General features: G+C 36.0%; 1 protein-coding gene across 4 annotated transcripts in view; it reads right to left on the bottom strand.

Moving 5' to 3' along the window:
* The window catches only part of LOC117419905 (copine-8), a 124066-nt gene that overhangs the window by 33270 nt on the left and 68625 nt on the right, over nt 1–22171 (bottom strand). For all 4 annotated transcript variants that reach the window (XM_058986071.1, XM_034033268.3, XM_034033267.3 and 1 more), the window contains 7 exons: nt 20180–20284; nt 16729–16770; nt 16475–16550; nt 15565–15618; nt 13751–13812; nt 687–733; nt 246–427 (listed from right to left, as the gene is read on the bottom strand). In XM_058986071.1, coding sequence (XP_058842054.1) covers nt 246–427; nt 687–733; nt 13751–13812; nt 15565–15618; nt 16475–16550; nt 16729–16770; nt 20180–20284 — 568 coding nt within the window. The remainder of the gene's footprint in view (nt 1–245; nt 428–686; nt 734–13750; nt 13813–15564; nt 15619–16474; nt 16551–16728; nt 16771–20179; nt 20285–22171) is intronic.

Raw genomic sequence — 22171 nt, 5'->3', positions numbered from 1 at the left:
TTTATGGACCAGAAACAGCATACACATTCAAATCATATGCCCTTTTTTTACATTTAAAATATGCACAAAATGTCTGGTTTTGGTTAGTTGGTTAGTATATGTTCAGTTAATGGTTTATATAACAATGGTATTTTTTTCAGATTTTAATTCCAACAGAACATATGAAACAAACAAATGCTGTAGGCAAAACACATGCTTAAAAGCCTAAAGGACTAGTTAGTGAGAATACAGGGATTCAGTTTTACCAAGGCAAACTCATGTGACACCCTTCCATCTGGTGGCAGCTTCGCACCAAACCCAAGAGCTGGAAACATCTTATCAGAGTCATAGTCCTGAATGATTTCTCCAACAGCCTTAAGTGCCATTGCATATGCATTCATCTGATAAGGGCTCATGTAGTGGAGAGAGGTTGGCTGGGCTGGGTTACCTGTAGGAAAATAGTATTGGTGTGTATTAGTCTACCGTTAAAAAAAAATAAAAAAAATAAAAGCCTTTATTTTCTCATTGGTTAATAATTGGTTAAATAAAGTTATTTTTAAAACATAATTTTTGTTTCACAATTCTTTAAAATAATTATCACTGATGTAGATTAGATAGAGATCAGGCATAAAATTTGATGAAATAATGGGTCAGGTTAGATGTAACCCGTGTATTTTGCAAAACTATCTTGCAACTTCTGCACTCACCATTTGATGCAGTAAAATCAATGGCCACGGTAAAATTGATCTGTGTCCTAAAAGAAAAACAAGTTAGTTTTTAATTATGTTTTCTGTTTCTTCTACTCAAAAAGCCATTACTTTATTTAGAAGGGGCACAACTGATAACCTTTACCCTACAAGGTAAACCCTGGTAGCAATGTCTCAAAACAGGACAAGTAAGTAGTTTTTATGACATTCCTTATGACATGTATCATACTGTTGGAGCCCATCGTATCATACGACTAAATGACCCACTTGATATAAAATAAAGTAGCCATATTCTTCAACATGACAGGTGACTAGAAACGTGTGATCAGTGGGGATGTCTTTTTCCCCAGTCACTTCATTTCTAACAGCATGGTGAATGCTCAAAAGCTGAACGTACTCTAATAGTCATAGCTGCTGGGTAAGTCATTTATAATAAGAAACTGAAGTACCAACATTTTAAATGATTTCTAGCTAGTCAACTTCACATATGGAAATCATTATTGTCTATGGTGAAACTACCATTCATGCAACAGCTGTCAATACAAAACTACTGAAACCACCTTTAAAAATATATGAATTACTGAAAAAACTGAAGGTTTGTTGCTTGATTAGAAAAACATTTACAATATATCTTATTAAAAAAAATCTTTAAGGAATTGAATATATATTTATATATTTTTCTGATGTATTTTCCATATTGAACCACCTGCATATAAAGATATACCACATTCCTTTGAATTTAAGGACGCACTTTTTGAACCATTGTTTGCTCCTCAAAAATAGCCTGTGTCTTAAATTCGAGTACAGTATAGTGATGTGTGTATTAAAATCGCCAACAAAAGACTATCCGAGTACACAAACAGCAACGTGACTTACTGCTGAGAAAAGAACCAAAACGTTACTGCCTGACCTTGAATCATCCATGACATACAGGCAGCCATTTTCAAAGAAGTGTCATTAGCTTCCTGAGGAATTCAAAGAACTTTTACAATTTCAGCATTTCTAACAAACAGTACCAGCTTGGACAGATCGGGAATGTTGATCAGACCCCCGTATTTTTCGGCATGCTAAAACAGTTCACAAATTGGGAGGAAAACAGGTGTAAGTAATTATAACTGGAAATGAGAAGCAGCACATAACTGTAATGCTCTGTGTGACAGCAGATGGCCGCAAACTGCCTCCATATGCGTAATTGAGGTTGTACCTTTGTAAATGAATATTTATTTTATGTTTTATTTTTTCCTCAAGTTGAGGGTGGGAAATTCAAGGGTGTCTTAAATTCTAAGCAATACAGTATATTAATTATGCAGGCCAATTTAAGGTTTTAAGTGTGAAAACTATATAAAAAAGGCTGAAGTGTTATTTTCAAAAGCGTGAAGTTAAAAAAAAGAAATGACAAATTTATCAAGAAGTGCAACATTTTTTGCTACATGGGAAAACAAACCAGCTGAAGTTGACAGATGGATACCGCCCAGAACGACCAGGAATTGCTAGAATACAAGTGAGGAGTATCAGGCCTGAAGTCTATAACTGTCTCGGCTCATTAGGCAAGAGTTATAGCAGCACAGAGGATGAATGAGGTAAGCCACTGATTCCGCTAAAGCGCAGTGGTGACAGGTTACAGGTTTTTAGGAGGGTTTTCGGCAATACTAAGAAACAAGAATCTGCTGAATGTACTATATCTGTGCTTTTATGGACACGTTTACATATAGCAGAAGTTATGCGTTAAATATTTGTAAATAATATACTTGAAGTTGTTTTAACATTCAAAGTATTTCTTCTAATGAACATGTTTCCTTCTGTTGACTGCAATGCAGATATAAACAACAAGAAATGGTTACAATGTAAGGTGACTGGTAAACAAAGATTCCCATTGATGTTATTAACAACGAGAAGACTGACAGTGAAGCCTCACCTCAGTAAAATAGTTAACTGAAACACACTTTTGAAAGGTGTCCTCTAATTTATAAGGCAGTGTCATTTACATATCATGTAGCTGGGAAAGGGTATTAAATATTATATTATCAAACATTTTTCCCCACCATGAATCTTAAATCATTATGTGAAATGTCTTCCACTGCCTACACATAATTTGTCTGACATATACAGTTCTCAATACTTCCAGTTTGTATTGAAAGGAACTTCATTTGTGAAAGTGGGACTATTTTCTATTCAAGACAGGTCCAATGGAAATTACTGCAGCAACATGAAAAAGAGCCACTGAGACATAAACATAGACATCGTAAGGGATTAAAATCTTCTAAAAACTATGCATTTATTATTATTATTATTATTATTATTTATTTCTTAGCAGACGCCCTTATCCAGGGCGACTTACAATCGCAAGCAAATACAAATAAATGCATAATACAGACAATCTGGTGAAGCATTTCATTTTTACTCAGTGGGCAAGTGCAAATGAGAATACAATTTAAAAGAGTGAATCTCCTACTTTTTAAGAATTGCCATTGTGCATTTTAACAAGTAATTTAAATATCTATACAAAGCCTGTTTTGTATTTGAGAATAATTCAAAGCTTCCAGCCATGTGATACTTCTAAAGCTTTGATTTTTAATCCCCAAATCCAATTCAGCTCCATAGAAACACCAGCACTACAAGAAATTACTTGCGCTGAATGACTGATGCAAGTGGAAATAGGTTATTTCACTGTTCAGTATGAGACAAGGATGGCATCATTCAGTTCAGCTTGAAAAGAGCAATATGTAAAATAAATAAATAAATAAAACCTCCCTTGGGAGCTGAAGGCAACAACCTTTCACAGGGTTTTCAATCCAGCTTTTAACAGGTTTTCACAGAAACAAATTTGAGTCAACACCTGGCTGCTCTAGGTGAAGAATGGTTTCAAATCCCATTTCCGATCTGAAGTCTGATCTCAGCCCCATTTTAAGTTAGTAGGTCAGCATTTTAATTTGTCATTAAAATGCTGACCTACTAACAAAAGTCAACTTCAACCCTGGAAGTCCTGCCTACATTCCACTCAGGTTTACAACAGCAAGTCTTCATATTCAAAGATAATAGCTCCCTTGTTGGATCCATTTGTATTTATTATTGTAATAATTTGTTTAAAATAATAAACATGTATGTAAATAACAAACATGTACCCCACCTCATCTGTGATTACAAAATGAAAGCTATTTGTATCCTGAAAGATTATATTCCTATACTCTATATCCATATACGACATGTGAAATATGAACATATGTAAAGATATTCTAACAGGCAACGTCATATTTTCTGTTATTATCAATAACCTGTTCTCACCAAGTTTCCCCATAATTTTGTAAGATGAAAACTGTAAATGTGACATTCTCTCAATAACTTATTGCTGAAGAATAGCCCAACCAAGTTTAACACATCTGGCTGTGAAGTGCACAAATTCAGTCCTGGCTATTAGTACAGAACCATATCATAACAGTCACTTCTCCTTATAGCCTTACTGTGAAACATTTAATCACTTTACCGGCTCCCACATCATTCCTGCTGGATTCTACTAATGTCACTGCTTCCTACCTTCAGGTTCAATTCAACCCATCAGCTCTGCACTGCCTCTGCTTATATTGCTGTGATCAATAGGAATGTCTGGTTTCATTTAAGTGTAGAAGAATTTCTAAGCCCCTAAACAAAGTTAATGTCAGCAATAAATTGCAAGACTGGATTGGCTCTAGAGCTTCACGGCTCTAGTCAGTATATTGCAACACAATGTTGGCCTCAGTTGTTTGTTTACAATGTTGAAGCTGTATCAATATGGTTTCTCTTTTATAATGGAAAAATATATACATCAAACTATAGGTTTTTTCTGTGTTATTTTTTTGTCACAGTAAAGCAACATAGAATGAAAACTGGTATAAGCTGTACTTAAAGCTCATATAGAAATCATTTTTAGCAGTATTTCACGAACAATACATACAGCTTATGTAATGGTTTCCCAAGCACTAGACATTGTTAAACTCTTGCGAGATTCTGTCCATATGGCAGAAGTAATTAGTGCAATCTGCAGGGACTCATCATGCATTTGCCACAAATATGCTCCAATGCTTACTGAATTTCGCAAGAGACAGCTGACAGTTCAGTGGGCAGATGGCACAGTTGGACTGCATGAAATCCAAGAAGAAAGCTGATTTTCCACAATCCGTACAACCAGAAATCTTAACAGTTTTATGTATGTGAGAAAATTACTGAAACACCACAGGTAACAGGGAACAGGTTGTCTGCAAAAGCAGCACTATGTAATAAAACTGCACAAATGTTTCTACAATAGGTTTTGTCATTATTATTCTAATACAAAAGACATTGACATAGACTTCAGTTAAGTTTGTTTTATTTAGTGTCTAAAGATATAGATTAAAGGATATACTGTATTCCATCCATAACTAGAAAACACACAATAGTGCTACATTTATAAATACTAAACAAAGCATAATTAATTAAAAACAAGTCTCATTTTATTTGAAAAGTTTGTGATTGAATTTACAAAGTTTATTTTAGTATTTCTTAAAAGAACACATTGTACTTACAGTGGATAATGTGTCGGGGAAATCAGCTACAGATTTATCCCAAATAAAACAGGTAAATGGAATATGCTTTGCTCCCTAAGTGAGTTTAGAACCTGTGCATGAGAAGAAGATTTACATCCTGCTAACTGAAGCAATTCAAAAACGAATCGAACAAAGCAGCTGAAATTTCAAAATTTCTACCATACATATTTAATAAGATATATTTACTGAAAATGTGTTTTTATTCCTGGTTTTAAAAGTCAGGAGGCAAATTAGAATTGGTTGTTTTACAAATTTACATGTATCAACAACAAACATTACTATGGCATTGTTAACTCTGATAACCATCCAAGAGGGGACAGGTTAAACATAATTCCTTGAATATACTTTAAGTGCAGTTCCTCTTCCATGAGGTCTTCTGTTACATAACTATTAACTGACTGACCCTTAACATGCAGCTAATTTTACTTGTTTGTTGACAAGTCTCTGAAACCTTTAGTATGGTACAGTAGCTATGCAGTCAGGATTAAAAAAGCATGACTGGAAACTGCTGCAGTAGATTTATAATGAAACATGAGATTATACCTTATCCACATTGATATACACACAATAAAAACAGGACGCAAAGTCTCCTTTATGAACGATATTAAGGTGAAGGGACACAGTGGTCTGTATAAAATAATTTAGTACCGGTACCTACTGTATGATGTCCCATAGTTTTCCACCAATAAGCTCTCCTTACACTGTTTATCTCCTATACACCCAAATTCATATAGTTGCGCTTCAACAATGAGATCTTATCTATCTCCAACTGGGACTGCAACTAATTCCTAGTAGACGTCTGCCTAGTTACAATTAGGCTCCCATCTCCCAAAATGACACACTCACAATTTGGAAATGAAAGGACTACTCAGCAAAGCTGCAGGTTACTGAACATGTTTGGATAGAGATCTCAAGCACCAAATTGAGTCTTCTTTCTGGCAACCATTATTATAAATAGCTGTGTGTCCCTAGTTGAGGCATCAACAGATACTGGCTAATTAACCACAATGCTTACAAATAACACATTTAAAGTTATTATATATCCATTTGCCTGAAATTGCTTACTATTTTCACTTAATTGTTTACATCTTTTAACATTGCTTAAATTAGGATTCCAATTTAACCAATTGCAAGTTCCTCTTAAATCAATTGAGGTAAATAAGCACTAGAAGATTGCATGAGGTAATTTATCTTACACCAGCAGGAATTGGAAGCAGAGCAATTACCGTTAATTAATAAATCTTCCTAAAGCAGAGCGGACACTAGGCTAACTGTTGCCAGAAAATGTAGAATCTGTTGCTTCTACAATATTGATTCTGCTTTCATAGAACACCTTTCTGCTGCAGTCTACAACTTGCAGAAACCGTGGAAAGAAATTTTGAAGTCAAAAAAGAAAAAAAGAAAAAATTAAACTTATTGTGAAAAGAGATCGAATGATTCTTGGTGTTAGATCTCCCTCCTGACCTGCGAGGGTGATGTATAAAGGGAACAGAGTACCCTGGTCTAAATGCCACAACAGTTTATTCCCAGGGTTAGGTGGAAGTCTGCCATCTAGAAAGGTCGGCCAATGACCCGGACGGGAAAAGGCGTGGCATCCACGGATTGGAGGAGCGGATGCGCTCGTTGACCAAGGGGTCATGGGTGATGTTATAAAAAGGGGACAGAGTGATGTGATCTGTTCCTTTGTGAATGGTTATATTAAATGGCCAGAAGGAGAACCTGTGTTGTGAAACATGAGTGTTTTGTTTGTCGTTAATAATACTGTTTGTGATTATTTCAATGGCTAACACGATCCGGAGCTGTCGCCAAAGGCCAGCACTAAACCGGATCAACAACACTGCACTTTTGTTTGCACTAAAGAACTGTATTCACCACAAGCACTAGAGCACGCACTGTGGACTGGGGTTTGTGTTTGTGTATGTGTTACATGTGGGTGAACTAAAAACGGGACTGTTACAATTTCGAGGCAGATTACAAATAACCAATACATGCCGCTGTATTGCTTCATTACCATTGTTATTATTTACTGTTGTTTTGCCATCAGGCCATTGGATTTAAAAAACCATTAAACAACATTGCACCTGGATTACAATTGTCTGTCTGTTTATTAATCACTGCTGCATTACCTTCACCTGCACATGGTTAACCACTTTGCCACACTTATACAGAATGATCACTGGTGAATGCTGTTTTTATTTACATTTGTTTGCTAAAATGACAAATGTTGCTTGATTTTTCCTAAACTGTTTTCTTTAAGCATTAAAAAGATCAGAAAAACAGCATTCAGCCAGGAAACATAAAAAATACTAACTGTCCCTTCCTACAGTACTGGACACAACAAACCTTCACCCAGCACCAATGATTAATATTAAGATTATGTAAACATTTTTATATAGCTAATTACACCCAGCCAAAATACTTATCTATATTTACGAGCCCCAGAAACACCACACTACCCTACTACTGCTTGCCTATAAAAAAAAAAACAACAGTCACTTCATCTATTTACTACCGCTTTAAAAAAAAAAAACACTTTTATTTATCAAACAGAAGCCTTTAATTTAACTCAAACATAGCTGTAGCTATGATGCAGCATATTAAGCTGCAGATAACCTTATTCTCCATCTGATTTCTACTGGAACAGAAATCTAAAGTTTTCTCTCGTACTTTATTCATGTTTTATCATATCCTTTGAGTCATATTGACTTATCAGGTTTCTTTTGTTTACCTTCAATTATTTGAACCGCAATGCATTTACAGCTAAAATATAAATGGCTTTAAGTTAACTGTTAACATGTAGACTAGTGTCCCCTCGGCTTAAGAGTAGATTTTCTTGTCCTTTAACTACAGAGGAAAAATAATGAATGGTTCTCATAACCTAGTCTACTGAAATACTGCAAAAACAGTCAATTCATTTAAAAAGCCTACTGTATATGACTACATTTCACCCAGATATCTGATGTTGTGAATTTCCTTTCTGATTGTGCCCTCATCTAGGATGAGGAAAGTCTCTAAGAAGCTTCTGTTAAACAGCTCAGCCTGTCACACTGTTTAGTATCAGTCCAATAGCTTTAATACTGAGTTCAGTCTGTCATACTGTACCAAACCTGTACCAATAAAACCAGACTTCCCTTCAGTTGAAACTGCTACTGTGAATGTCATTGCCAAACAAAAGAACACGATAACATAGATTAACAAAATAACATACATTATTTATAACAAAATGTAACTGAGGTGTTTTAGGATTTCTGTCATGTATTTGTTGCCTTCTCAGTCCTTGACAGCAATTCCTTCAGTTCACATTGACTTTCAGGGTAAATGTAATACTTTTTTGTGTGGTGCTGAGTATAACTGGCTTGTGAGAAACATGAAAGACATGCCTCCTGCTCTGGTGTAAAGCACTCACATCTCTACAAGTAATCTGCACTGCTTCAGTGCTCCAAATCCCGACAACATGTCGACACGACTTCTTAATCCAGTTGGCAGGCTGGCAGGATTGCTGAACCTCATCCATGCTTAAAAGCGCTTCTACAGCATGAGGAATACCTCTCGATTGCATCAACCACTTATGCATGGTAATCCTGGGACTACTCCTAAAAATAGATAATAATTCAATAACAAAAAAAGCCCTTACAGAATGGTGAAAATCTGTTTGCATCGCTACACACACAATTGTGTTATTACAGTGAATCTATTGTGGAAACGTTTTGCTTTGCAGTAGGGAGTTGGTAGCTCTCTGAGCTTTTGGGCCAGATGATAGCTGGTTTTAATCCTGAAGACATGCTTCAGCTACCGATACTATATAATAGTTCATTGCGATTTGTGCATCTGAGTTTTGATCATCATTAGAATCAAAGCTCTGTTATTAAAACAGGAGATCAGGTTAAAACTTACAAAACTTGTAGTTTTCTTTTATGGAGATCCAGGTCAAAATATACAGTACATTTTGATTATGATATTGAGCATTATGCAAAAAAAAAATGCTTTACCTTAAACCTGCTTAAAGCTAATGAAATGCAGAATAATTTATTTTGTGCTAGCAATTACAGTTTTTATTTACAATGTCTTTTAAAATCACTACCTCCCAGAGCTATCACTGCAAATTAGTCTTCAACCTCCCAGTTCTTAACCCTACTAACTGCATTCAGGACACATGACAAAGACTCATTGCTTAACCAATGGAATGACCAGGAGGCAAACTAAAAATATATATTGTACATTACCTGTCCGCTTATATTTTCAATTGGTATATTACATAGGGAGTGATGATAACTGTATTTCAACAGTAATTGATCTTCACTTTTATCTGCAGTCTGTAAAGTCGGGGGCAGAATACTTAAATGATGCTTTCAGTCTATCCGTCCGTCGTCCACACTCTGTACGCTGGTTTTCATATGAGGTCATGGCTGCAGACACTGGGATACACAGTTCTAGTTCAATATAAAGAGCTGCTTTCTAGTTGCAATTTGTATTTCCTTGTTTACAAAACCAACACCTAATTACTCAGTGCTTTGTGTAAACTGAGCAAAGCCTATGACATTCCTAAGGATGAGACAGATACAGTAGAAAAAACATGACATAACGTTTTATTTAATGGGCTGCCTGCTTTTCTGTTTTGAAATTATTTTCCTATTCATTTTTCCTAATTCATTCTTTTGTTAATTGTCCATCTTTAATTAGTTATCACACTGGGGCAGCAGTGTGGAGTAGTGGTTAGGGTTCTGGACTCTTGACCGGAGGGTCGTGGGTTCAATCCCTATGGAGGACACTGCTGCTGTACCCTTGAGCAAGGTACTTTACCCAGATTGCTCTGGGTAGTTGCATAACAAAACACTTTCTCTGGGAATGCATTGGTATGTATGGATATGGCAATGTCAGTCCCAGTCAGATATACATAAAGAACATAGTTATTATTTCACCATTCAAAGTTTGCACCAGCACTGTGATCAGCTATGAATTGTGAATGTAAAAAATATTGTACCATTATCAGGCAGGAAGCCTCCTAGGATTAAGAAATGACGACTATTATGTATTGCCTTCGATTCTAGTTGCAGATTGACAGTATCTGTACAGACACACTTTGAGATTGATCATGTTTCATGCCAGTCACTGCATCTGTATTTCAGTGTCATTAACTCTGACCTGCTTTATGGAAGTCCAAATAAACAGTACCAAACATGGCCAGGGAAGATTTACTTTTCAAGTTCTTATATCTGCACATATGTTTACTAATATAACGGACATATTTGACAGCTACGACACAGGGAGCAATTCTAAATCCACAAATTATTTCTTACTCCTGAAAATCAGAAGTCAACCCTACAGGGCTTTGAAAAGTTGTTGTTTGGGTTTATAGCTCTTATGATGGATTGCCATCTGGAGGCTTACTACACTGACAATCCATAGTGGGGTGTAATAAAATGATATATATTTTTTTTCATAGATTTATTTTATTTTATATTTTTTAACTAATGAATAGGTGGGAGAGTGGTATATGCACAAACGTAAGATTTATGAGAAAATAAGTATTTTCTTTGTTAATCTCTGTACTAATCAATTAGTTACATCCTTATGTGTCACTGTATTTATCCCTGTACCCATTGTATTGTATACAAATGTCAGATAAAGCTGTTATTTGTTGTGTTGTACAAGGATCAGTGTCAAGTCTAATGAATATAATTTTTTTCTCATAACAGTGGACAGCACAGCAGAAACCTTGGCACATCAGCACCTACCAGGATCACTTGATATCCTGTATAGTGACAGACTGCCTCATAAACATGAACAAAGAAACACAGAGTCATTCATGTATCCATTCATTCAGTTATGCATCCCGAGCCAGTGGGACGGATTAGAAAACGATTTATCTCATTATTTTCTTTAAAGCAACACTTTAAAACCTACCTTGAACTTTTAAATGATTGTGGTAAGCTGGCCTGAGCAGTGACGTCAGACCCGGAAGAAACACACGGCACTGCGAGTGAAATGGTGAAGGCGCTTACTTGCGCCGGTTTATTACAAATAAAAAGTTTAAATAGACAAAAACACTTTGTAAAAGAAAACTGGCCAAAACAGAGACAAACAAAACGAACAGACACTAACCAACAGGGACCAAACAAATATCGTGCTGGTCCTCCAGTGTGACGTAGCAATTGCTTATTATTTCTTTTTTACTTTACGCTCCTCACTCTCTCCCATTCTTTCGCTATGAACTCACAATCCCGAGTGAATGCATCTATATATACAGTTCTGCCGGGATTCAATTACTAATTAATTATTCACTTGAATCCCAGCATGTGAACTAATTTGTGCAATCCCGTGCTCACATACTATTACATACTTTATCTGCACGTGAAGTGATTATGCAATCCCCGTGCCTAAATACAACTATATATTTTAAACCACTCGTGCTACACAGATCCATTTATATCCCGTGCACCAATACCTATACACCAACATTAACACACCACATGCAACATAACACACACACAGGCGGGGTACACTGCCACAATGATTAATCGGGTACCCTTCTGCTGAGTAGTCGCGAAACTGTTCATAAAGGATCACATACAAAATGAAAGAAAATTAACAAATAACTTTATTAAACAAATAACTTTTTACTTGTCAGAGTTACTTACAGTTTATATGGAAAGTGCCAGATATCTGAATGGAGCAACACTAATGGATTGTCTGGATTTCGGTCTGTTATTGTTGAAAGATGCTGCGCTCCAGTCGAGCTGAGTCTGTGCACTGGCTGATGTGGCAGTGGCGAGTACAGGACTGGTTGCTTTTGTTGTTGCAAAGTACTGATTGGCTGGCTTTAGTCAATAATAAAATACATTTGGACCAATTATGTCTTTATTTAGTATTTGCTGTCCAATAGATGTTAACTGGGCTTCATTACTGCAAGTCAAAATGAAAAAGCCGGTACTTTATTTTAAATTTGATTTACAGTTGATGCTGTGACGTCGCAGCGGGCATCTACTGTCTGATACAAACTTGCTAGAGCTGGAAGCTGATTGGCTGATGGTTCTGAATCGTTTTCTAATAGAAATTTGATCAACTGAAAACTGGCCCAAGTTATATAAAGGGTACTAGAAATCTTATTTACTCATCTCGTAAACACATTTGCTTTGTCCTTTATCAAGATCACCAAACAGATCAAATGCAAAACTCTACTCCAAACACTCCAAAAAACATATACTGAGAATTTCTGTTATCTTGCTCTAAACACTTGCTTTAGGAACCACATTACATACAAAACAGTAACACAGTGGCTTTTTAAGTAACTGTAGATAAGAGGTTCCTGGTTACAAGCATGATAAAGCAATGATACAGCTAAGCAAATTCAGTAACTGGCTGACATTCCATTAAACAACAGTATTATCTGACAAGTGCAATCAAGATGATCTGTGAGGCTCCCGGAGCTACGCAAGGGAACGTATTGATTGCAAATAATTACAGATGGACTCCTCTTGCAATGCAATAAATCTAAGAAAGTACTTTCTGAGTGGGACCATGTCTGTTACACAATATCAGTTTTGTTAAATATTGTACACTCTACATTAGCGTTTTTGTGAAAAAAAAGAAAGCATACCTAGAATGTGACAATGTACCTAATATGAAGATGCTGGGGCGTATTTTCAAACCAGTCTTTAAATAATTCCTGTTTTTAAAGGACACAAATTCCTGCTGATGTTATAAAAGTGAGGAACAAACAACATCAAAGTGCCTAACAGACCTCTGATTACAGTACTTGTTGGTTCTAGTTTTTCTCCATTAAAAAAAAAATGCATGTAATTGTGTGTGGACTCTATCTTTGATACAGTTGGCCATATTGTAAAACAAATCCCAATATAGAAAAATGATGACTTGGCCTCACTGTACATTTTAGGAGAACGAATGACAGACAAATGAAATGCAGAGCCTTTCCATATCTAAAAGTAAGAATAATGAGATTCTGCACTTATCAGCACTTGAACAATCTGAAGCATGACACTGGATTGTATTCATCTCAAGTGAGAAAATAAGGTACCAATGTGTTGAAGCGTATCTAAATCCTCCACCCCAGAAAAATACACACTTTTTGATGCAAATAGTAGGCGCTTACAGCAGTATAATTTGTGACTCAATGTGCATAAATGTAATCTACTGAAGCTTGGACACGGTGTGCTGATTACTGCTAAAATAAAAGGTTAAGTTGTCTTTCCATAATGCTCAATTATACAAAAGCTCAGTTCTTATTCAAAAGCAAATCCACCCCTCTCTTTTCACTATATAAAGACACATGCACAGAGGAGATAGAGGATAAAAAATATAGAATATAAGGGAATTGAATTTGCTGAATATAAACCAGTGGAGTAACACTGTAGCCATCTGTTGTATTCAATCTGTTTTGAAAGTACCTGTGGTAAAAAAATTCATTTCTTATGTTGGGACTTGTACAGTATATGGTAAATTTGTTCTCCTTTGGTTGTCTCCTAGGATTAAAATCCTACTTTTACTCACCCGCCCGTTATGTAGTCAAGGAATGTGACTTCGGTTTCAACTGCAAATGACAGCAATGTTACCTGGAAACAATGTGGACAAAAAGGTTAGAAAACTTCTTTCAACCATTCAGTCTTTGCACACACAGAATTTTTAATAAATGTTACATCAAGAACTTTAAACAGCAAAGCCAGTAGCACTTCAAAATCTCAATATCTGTGATATAGGAGGAAGGATTACAAGTAATTTAGACATAGAGAAGACGACCCCCAACAATACTTTTGGGATATGCCTGCCACAGGTCAGGCATTCACTGAGTATTTTTTGTCAGAGGTGCTGCTAGGCCCTTCCGGGGAGAGACGTTCTCGGTCCCGCCTCCCGATGGATCAAACAGTCACTCCACGGAGCCCATTTCCTCTTTTGCATCAAACCCGCGAAGGCGACCGATGCGACCTCGCAGGTTGGTGGTCGTCTTCTCTTTCAGGGAATCAGGGTTACATCCATAACCTAATGTTCCCTTTCAATTCAAAGACGACCACCAACAACACTTTTGGGAAAAGTATACCAAAGCCATCTCGAGGGAGCGTGAGCGGAGACAGCAGACAAGGGACGTCTCAAGACTGCAAAACCATGGTTAGCGATGCGCGTGTGCAACCTCAAGGACCCTTGTGCCTAATGAAGGCATAGAGGGATCTACCACATTAAATCGGAAGAACCTGGTGAAAGTATGCGGAGTAGCCAAGCCAGCCTCAGTCAGACAATGAGGCTCCTCTAAAGAGGGCCCATGATGTAGCCACTCCTCTTCATAAATATATATACACACACACACACACACACACACACACACACACACACACACACACACACACACACACACAAACACACACACACACACACACACACACACACACACAAACACACACACACACACACACACACACACACACACACACACACACAGTCGCAGACAAAAGTATTTGGGCAGTTAAAAATTAGAAAATCTACAAAGAAATTCTATAATTTCTAATTGTTCTATTGAAAGACATAAATTAGAGATTCAGCTTTATAATAAAACAGCAAATTATTACATGACATGCATAAAATGAAAAATAACATGCAAAAACAAATTTACATATATATGTGAGAATATATATATATATATACACACACACTTTTTTTTTTCTCACTGCAAACCAAGACACAAATTATGTGCATTGACAATAGCCACAATAGAAATTACCATGCAATACCTTAACGTTAATGTTCATTACAACTTTAACAGCCATCATTAAAACTGAAAAAAATATATATACAAAATAAATAAAGAAAAACACCTTATGTTAGACACATATTAAACAAAAACAGTAGGTCAAAAGTGAATAGAGTCTGTTGATTTCCAAATGTAAATTAGATACAGTAAACCAGCTGCTTCCCATTATGACTGACATGGTTTACTAACAATGACCCTAAAGACGTTGCTGAGGCGAAACAAGCTAGGAAGTGCAAGGTAGAAGATCACCTTAAAGGGTGGCCTACAAACCGAGTTTTCTTTAGCCTTGTATAGTCCCAGGTAAATGAAAATCCATGATTACAACATGTGCTTCTTCCATAATTGCACATTTTAGACACACACATAGTGAATGTAAGAGCACAACAGGATGGAGTTATTTCATGAGCTATAACCCCCCATATAAACATGCTGGCTGTTAAATCAAACTGCTGCAAGCCATTTCTCTTGATTTCTTAGAAGAAAAAAAAAAACTGATAAGAAAATCTCTCTTTAGTAAACTGTATATACTTGATTAGCCTACTACACAGAACATGGTTTTACTTACTGTTCCAGAATTGATGTATTTTTTCTTCTTTCCTTTCTTCTTGAGATTTATCACCTACAAAAGTAACACCTGTTTTTAATACATCTGTTAAAGACTAACTGGTTAGTATTTATATCCCCATTAACCCGTGATGAATTATTTTTTGTATGTTGTGACTTGTACAGTATATGATTTTTTTTTTTTTTTTTTTACTGGAGTCTGGAATATTCACTGGATTGACCCCTAGTTATTTTATTTCTCATACTTTACTTTGAAGTCAATTTATGAAACACATACCTAGAACACAGGCTCTCATTTCCCTAGATGCATACAACTGATTCTTTGAGGTTTTCAAATACAGTGTTTCTTAAGTTAGGCATATATTGCTTACATTGATACCTTTTAAAAAACAAGCAATTTCCATATTTTAACAAAAATACGTGCCATAATCCCGACAAGATTGCATCTGATTTAGTTTTTGGCACTTATAAAAATCCTCAGCAGGGTAGAGAGGATGTGGCTGTTTTGACAATCAACTCAGTGAGGCACAACATTATTGTGGAAGATTGTTTTGATTGTTATTTCAGTCAACATATTATTTAACAGGTGTTCCAAGTTGATTTCTATCAAGTTTTGAAAGTTAAGAATGACATTTATTAACAATGTTCAATCGTTTACTGTAGTACTGCTACTGTACATCTGCCAGAATTTAAAAACGGGTTAAACACAATAAACCTGAAAGAACTGTCATCTGCAACAAACATTTAATTTAATTAAACATTGACTGATTATATCTAAAAAAAAAAAAAAAAAGTTCAGAATTGTACAGTTTTTCCAGCCACTTTACTCCCAAGTACAAAACAACTTTTTTTTTTTTTTATAGCAGTATTATAAAATATGTCAGGGCTATATTGAAATTCTTGTTACTCACCTCATACACATTAAACTGTGACTGACCTCTTGACAGTTCTCTGTAGCTTGTAGTAAACTCTCCGATAAAATCATGGCTACAAAACAACAATTAAATGATATATAAGTATGACATTTACAACCAACATTTCAGACACTACAGCATCCCACTACTCTCAAAACAGCACTGTTATATTTTCTAGAAAAAAAAGACTGCACTCCTGTGATACTAAAACAGTTTAACCTGAAAGAAAAGCACAACCAAGCATGGCTGACCTTCCATCTCTGTCCCAGTCGTATACCTCAATCTTGATTGTTCTGTGAAAAGAAATGGGACTGTTATTTGCAATGATGTTGCCTATAATCTTTTAGGTATTGATACTACTATTTATGCAATGTACAATATAGTAAAACAAGACTTTGTTGTGTTGTTTAGAGTTGGAGTTTGTTTTGGAATAAAGGGAACTGTATATACTGTATATACATATATATATACAGTATATACAGGCAGTCCTCGCACTTACTGACACAATTGGTTCCTGAAAGTCGTGTTGCAAGTCGAAGCGTCATAAGTCGAAGCACATTTTCCCATAGTAACAATGTTATAAATTGGGGTTACGTTCCTGACTGGACAGATAATATATTTTTTACAAAAATGACCCATTATATTGTACTCACGCAAACATTTATTTAACTCTTTACACTCAGCCCGTTGATTTCAGGGCGCCGGTGCCCCGGTGGTTATGCACATATTACCCATGCACCGTAAAAGCCATCTACCTGGTTTAAAAAAGTACAGACTAGGGTCTTTCCAATGACGTATTTATTCAGTGTGTGTATGCGGTAGTCCTAGCCAGTACTACGATCGCCTGAAGTTAAGCCTCAGCCCCAGTTCACAGCTTTGTTTTCGTTTTGAGTCCATTGCTCTTATCAGACATTGTTTTTTTTTTTTTTAATAAATTTAGTCGTTGTCAATAGCTCACCGCTACCACCACTGCGCTGACTCGGGAGGGTGAAGACGAACACACACTGTCCTCCAAAGCGTGCGTCGTCAGCCGACCGCTTTTTTTTCACACTGCAGACTCACCATACAGCCATCTCTCGGGCAGCTTACAGGCAAGCTCTCACGCGCCCGGCCAGACTACAGGGGTCGCTGGTGTGCGGTAAGCTGAGGACACCCTGGCCGACCTAACCCTCCCTTCCCCCGGGCGACGCTCGGCCAATTGTGCGCCGCCCCCTGGGAGCTCCCATCCACGGTCAGCTGTGGAAAGCCTGGACTCGAACTCGCGACGTCCAGGCTATAGAGCGCATCCTGAACTCCACGCGGAGCACCTTTACTGGATGCGCCACTTGGGAGCCTTATCAGACATTGTTAAGGGCAAATAAATTCTAAAAAAAAAAAAAACAGTTACATGCATAAAAAAAACCGCATGGCTCGTGACGCATGGCTCGTGTCTCGATGTGTCGTAAATGCTGTATCGATATCGTAAAGTCGAAGCAGGGTAATAATGCAAAAGAGTCATAAGTGCTGTGTGTATATATATATATATATATATATATATATATATATATATATATATATATATATATAAATGCCATTTCCAAATTTTTAATTCCGTGAGCCTAATTGAAACAGTGAGGTAGAACTGGGCCCTCTGTGTCAATTTTACAAGATAGTCCTTTAGTATGAGCTGAGACAGTCACCCAATTAGTGTAGATAATTAGGAAGGATATAACAGGGAAGCACCGTTTGGACACAATCTTCTGAAAAAAAATCTTACCCTATAAATAAAGTGGCATTATTATATTATCCAATGCATAATTACACATTATATATATATATATATATATATATATATATATATATATATATATATATATATATATTCCTGCCATCTTAAGTGCCAAATTCTTACTCCACTTATTACTTCAGCTGCAAAATGATATCCCAATTCCTCACAATTCATTATAAATGGATTTCACTAACACATGGACAATTTCTCTGGTGATAAGCAGTCATTTACCCTTCAATGCTGCTCAGAAAGTGTGACGTTTTAATTGTTATCCTATTCATATGGGCTTAGCCCACACTTACAAATCTAACGTAATTGTTTCTGTGCGCGTTACCTTAATAGAGTCTTAAAATATAATACAATACAATACATTTAGGTCAGCATTTCCTGATATATTTACAGTACGTCTATATTTCATATACTTTTGTCAGGGAAAGAATACAGAAAGGGTTTATTACATTGTTATAACAGTCCATGTTCCCATCAGTGAATTAGGTAATCACAGTCACATTTTAGTGATGGCAAATGTTTAATAAAATGTGTTATCCTCACCCTATGGACGATAATTACACAAGTGAATCTTGTTAAAGTTACTCCTCTAATCAGTACTAGAAAGTACTGATTAGAGGAGAATCCTCAAAATGGAGTGAGTTAACCAGAGGTGTACCACAGGGATCAGTATTAGGTCCTCTGCTATTCCTAATCTACATTAATGATTTAAATTCCGGTATAGTAAGCAAACTTGTTAAATTTAGGAGGAGTGGCAAACACTTTTGCAGCAGCAAAGGTCATTCAAAATGATCTAGACAGCACTCCGAACTGGGCAGACACATAGCAAATGACATTTAATAGAGAAAAGTGTAAGGTACTGCATGCATTCAATAAAAATGTGCATTATAAATGAATCTATGAAAAAGACCTAGGTGTTTATGTTGACTCAGAAATGTATTCATCTAAACAATGTGGGGAAGCTATAAAAAAGGCCAACAAGATGCTTGGATATATTGTGAAAAGTGTTGAATTTAAATCAAGGGAAGTAATGTTAAAACTTTACAATGCATTAGTAAGACCTCATCTAGAATATTGTGTTCAGTTCTGGTCAAAAAGGATATTGCTGCTCTAGAAAGAGCACAAAGAAGAGCAACCAGAATTATCCTGGGTTTAATTGGCATGTTGTATGCAGACAGGCTGAAATAATTGAATCTATTCAGTCTTGAACAAAGAAGACTACTGGTCTGGAACCAACTCCCTAGTAATGTTGTTGAAGCGGACACACTGGGATCCTTCAAGAAGCTGCTTGATGAGATTCTGGGATCAATAAGCTACTGACAACCAAACGATGGGCCAAATGGCCTCCTCTCGTTTGTAAACTTTCTTATGTTCTTAAAATTGCTTTTTATATACATAGTTTGTGTTACAGTGCTTGTATACAGTCTTTAGCTAATTTTTGTGAAGACAGTCAAAGCTATTTGACATTTTTAGCCATGTTTCAAAACCACAGACAATCTTACTGTACTTACAGTGTATGGCCTTTTCCAACACTGCAAGAGCAGGCTGCTGCACTTTTGGTTTCTAAGTGGTGAGCATATAATCCAAGGCAGGATATTGAAAAATAAAAACAGTTCAAATGAACCAGGTTCACTATTTTTCCTGTCTACTATATTAATGCATGAATAAAACACAGTATTTGAGTAATTTCAGTAAGTACCACTCAGATTATTGCAAACATCATAAAAAAGGTAAGAAAACAGTGACATTTATGCATATATACAGTATGAAAATAGAATTCCAAGCTACTTACTCTTTAAAGGTTAGGTAAAGTTTACATTGCAGGCGTTCGTTCTACCATGGTAACAGAACACATGAAGCTCAGTAATGACTTCAGGCAGAAAACTGACTTACTAGAGCCAAGATCTCACTACAACTTAACATACCTGTCGAAGTCCCCATTGCAGAGAGCTCGGACTGGGATTCGAAATGCCTGCCATACTGGATTCAGTGTGTTCTTCACTACTTCTGTTTTATGGCAGATGGTAAACCTTAACAGAATAAAAATGTAAATCAGGATGTATGCAAGCAAGACATTAAGGTGAAACAGAATAAGTAAGGCTGTATTTTTTTCACAGTTACACGGATTTCCATTGCTGGGTAATATGTAGTTCCCTGTGAAATTTCCCATTTCTGAAAGAATAGTGTAAATATACAGTACATATTTTTTATCACTTACAAATAAAGACATTTGCCTGATTGAGGCACTGACTGTTACACTGCATTACGAAAACGGCAGCCGATTAAAGATTGGAAATATTGTTGTAAAGATCGCTCTGTCCTGTACAAGAAGGGGATATTTCATGTGTCAGTTGTTTTTTTTTTATTTATTTTTTTTACTCGTAGTTATGTTTTTATTTTCTTTGATAATTCACTGGTGAAAATAGAATGCCTTTAAAAGGTGGACATAAAAAAAACAAAATTTCTACAATTTAGCATTTACTATTTTTCAGGTTGGCATTTAAACATTAAGGAACATGTGTTGTTTAATAACCCTAGTGGAAATTATCCATTTTGAATGTGACAACACTATTTCTTTCTGTGTTAACAAATATTAAGTTGTAAAAAAAAATACAGCCCTAGAAATAAGGTATCGGAAAACTCCCATTAAAAATCATCATAAAGCAGTAATGTCATGATGACTTGCTTGTGATATGTTGAATTCGCTTACATTTTTTGTGACGAATTATTTTGAATGCATATCATTATCTCACTGACAAAAATAAGAAACAAGAGTATATCACCTGGATGTAATACTGATTTTTACATATTATACTTCATCGTAATAAAAGTATTATTTTGCTATTTAGTGTGAAATAATGACTTGACCCACGTGAGGATATGTATTTTATTAAATTATACAATTTAAAAATGGTATGCCCCAGAATGTACTCAATTGAAAGTTCATTGATTTGTTTTCACAAGCACATTTTCCAGTAGAATAATCTACTCCTTGAGTATTTCCTCTTTAACAATTCTCTTTACTAATTCTAATGGCTTATTTAACAAACCATATCTGTTTTAAAAGATGTTATTTCTAACACTGGAAATACAAATGGTACCCCCATTTCTCAACCCCATTTGAAATGCCTGATGTTGTTCAATTATTTGACCTCTGTTACAAAGTTACAGTCAATTCAAAATGCTCTTCTTTTGATTAGGTTCAACTGAAATAACTTGCTGCAATACTCTTGACTGGTTTTGCTTTCCCACATTTAAAACCGAGCCAAGCTGCTTACATTTGATCGTTTCCAGACGTAATAATAATGCAATACAGTCACGTCGTACAAATTAAAAGCTTCACTTTAAGAAATCACTGAATTAGATGGGTGGGTGAGAATGGTTTGCTGGAAAGGATTTTTAATTTTTTTTTTTTAGCTCTGTTTTTCAACTCAATTTTAAAATGCCCAATTTAAAATGTCATCTTACCACTGTAAAGCATTTACTGATCTGGAGGAGTGAAGATCAAAGGGTGACCTTGATTCCCACTGTCAAGCTTATCATCTCTTTTCAATTGTCAACCCCAAACAACAGATTTTACCAAGCTACCCTAGAGGCAAGGCTGGAGTATGGGAAGTTTTCACCTGGATTCATGGGAAGCCAGACAAGTAGAGGTAATTGAAGCATGATGAGAGGAACCCCAGCTCCCAACGTAGATCAGCATGACTAGATGATTGCAAGACTCACAATGCACTCTACGGAGAGGTGTCTTTATTTTAAAACAAGGAGGAAGGGACAGAACCAAGATGTCCCTTCTCTCACACACAGAGACACCACCTCTCCTTGAAATGTAGCTACAGTAGGAATTGATATATATTTTTAAGTAGTTTAATTAAAGCAAAATTTACAAAACAAAGTTTGCCCTCCAGCAAGATGTC

This window comes from Acipenser ruthenus, chromosome 14, assembly GCF_902713425.1.
Source record: "Acipenser ruthenus chromosome 14, fAciRut3.2 maternal haplotype, whole genome shotgun sequence".
Lineage (NCBI taxonomy): Eukaryota > Metazoa > Chordata > Actinopteri > Acipenseriformes > Acipenseridae > Acipenser > Acipenser ruthenus.
The sequence above is the reverse complement of the archived record's forward strand: the minus strand, read 5'-3'. Positions and strand labels throughout refer to the sequence as shown.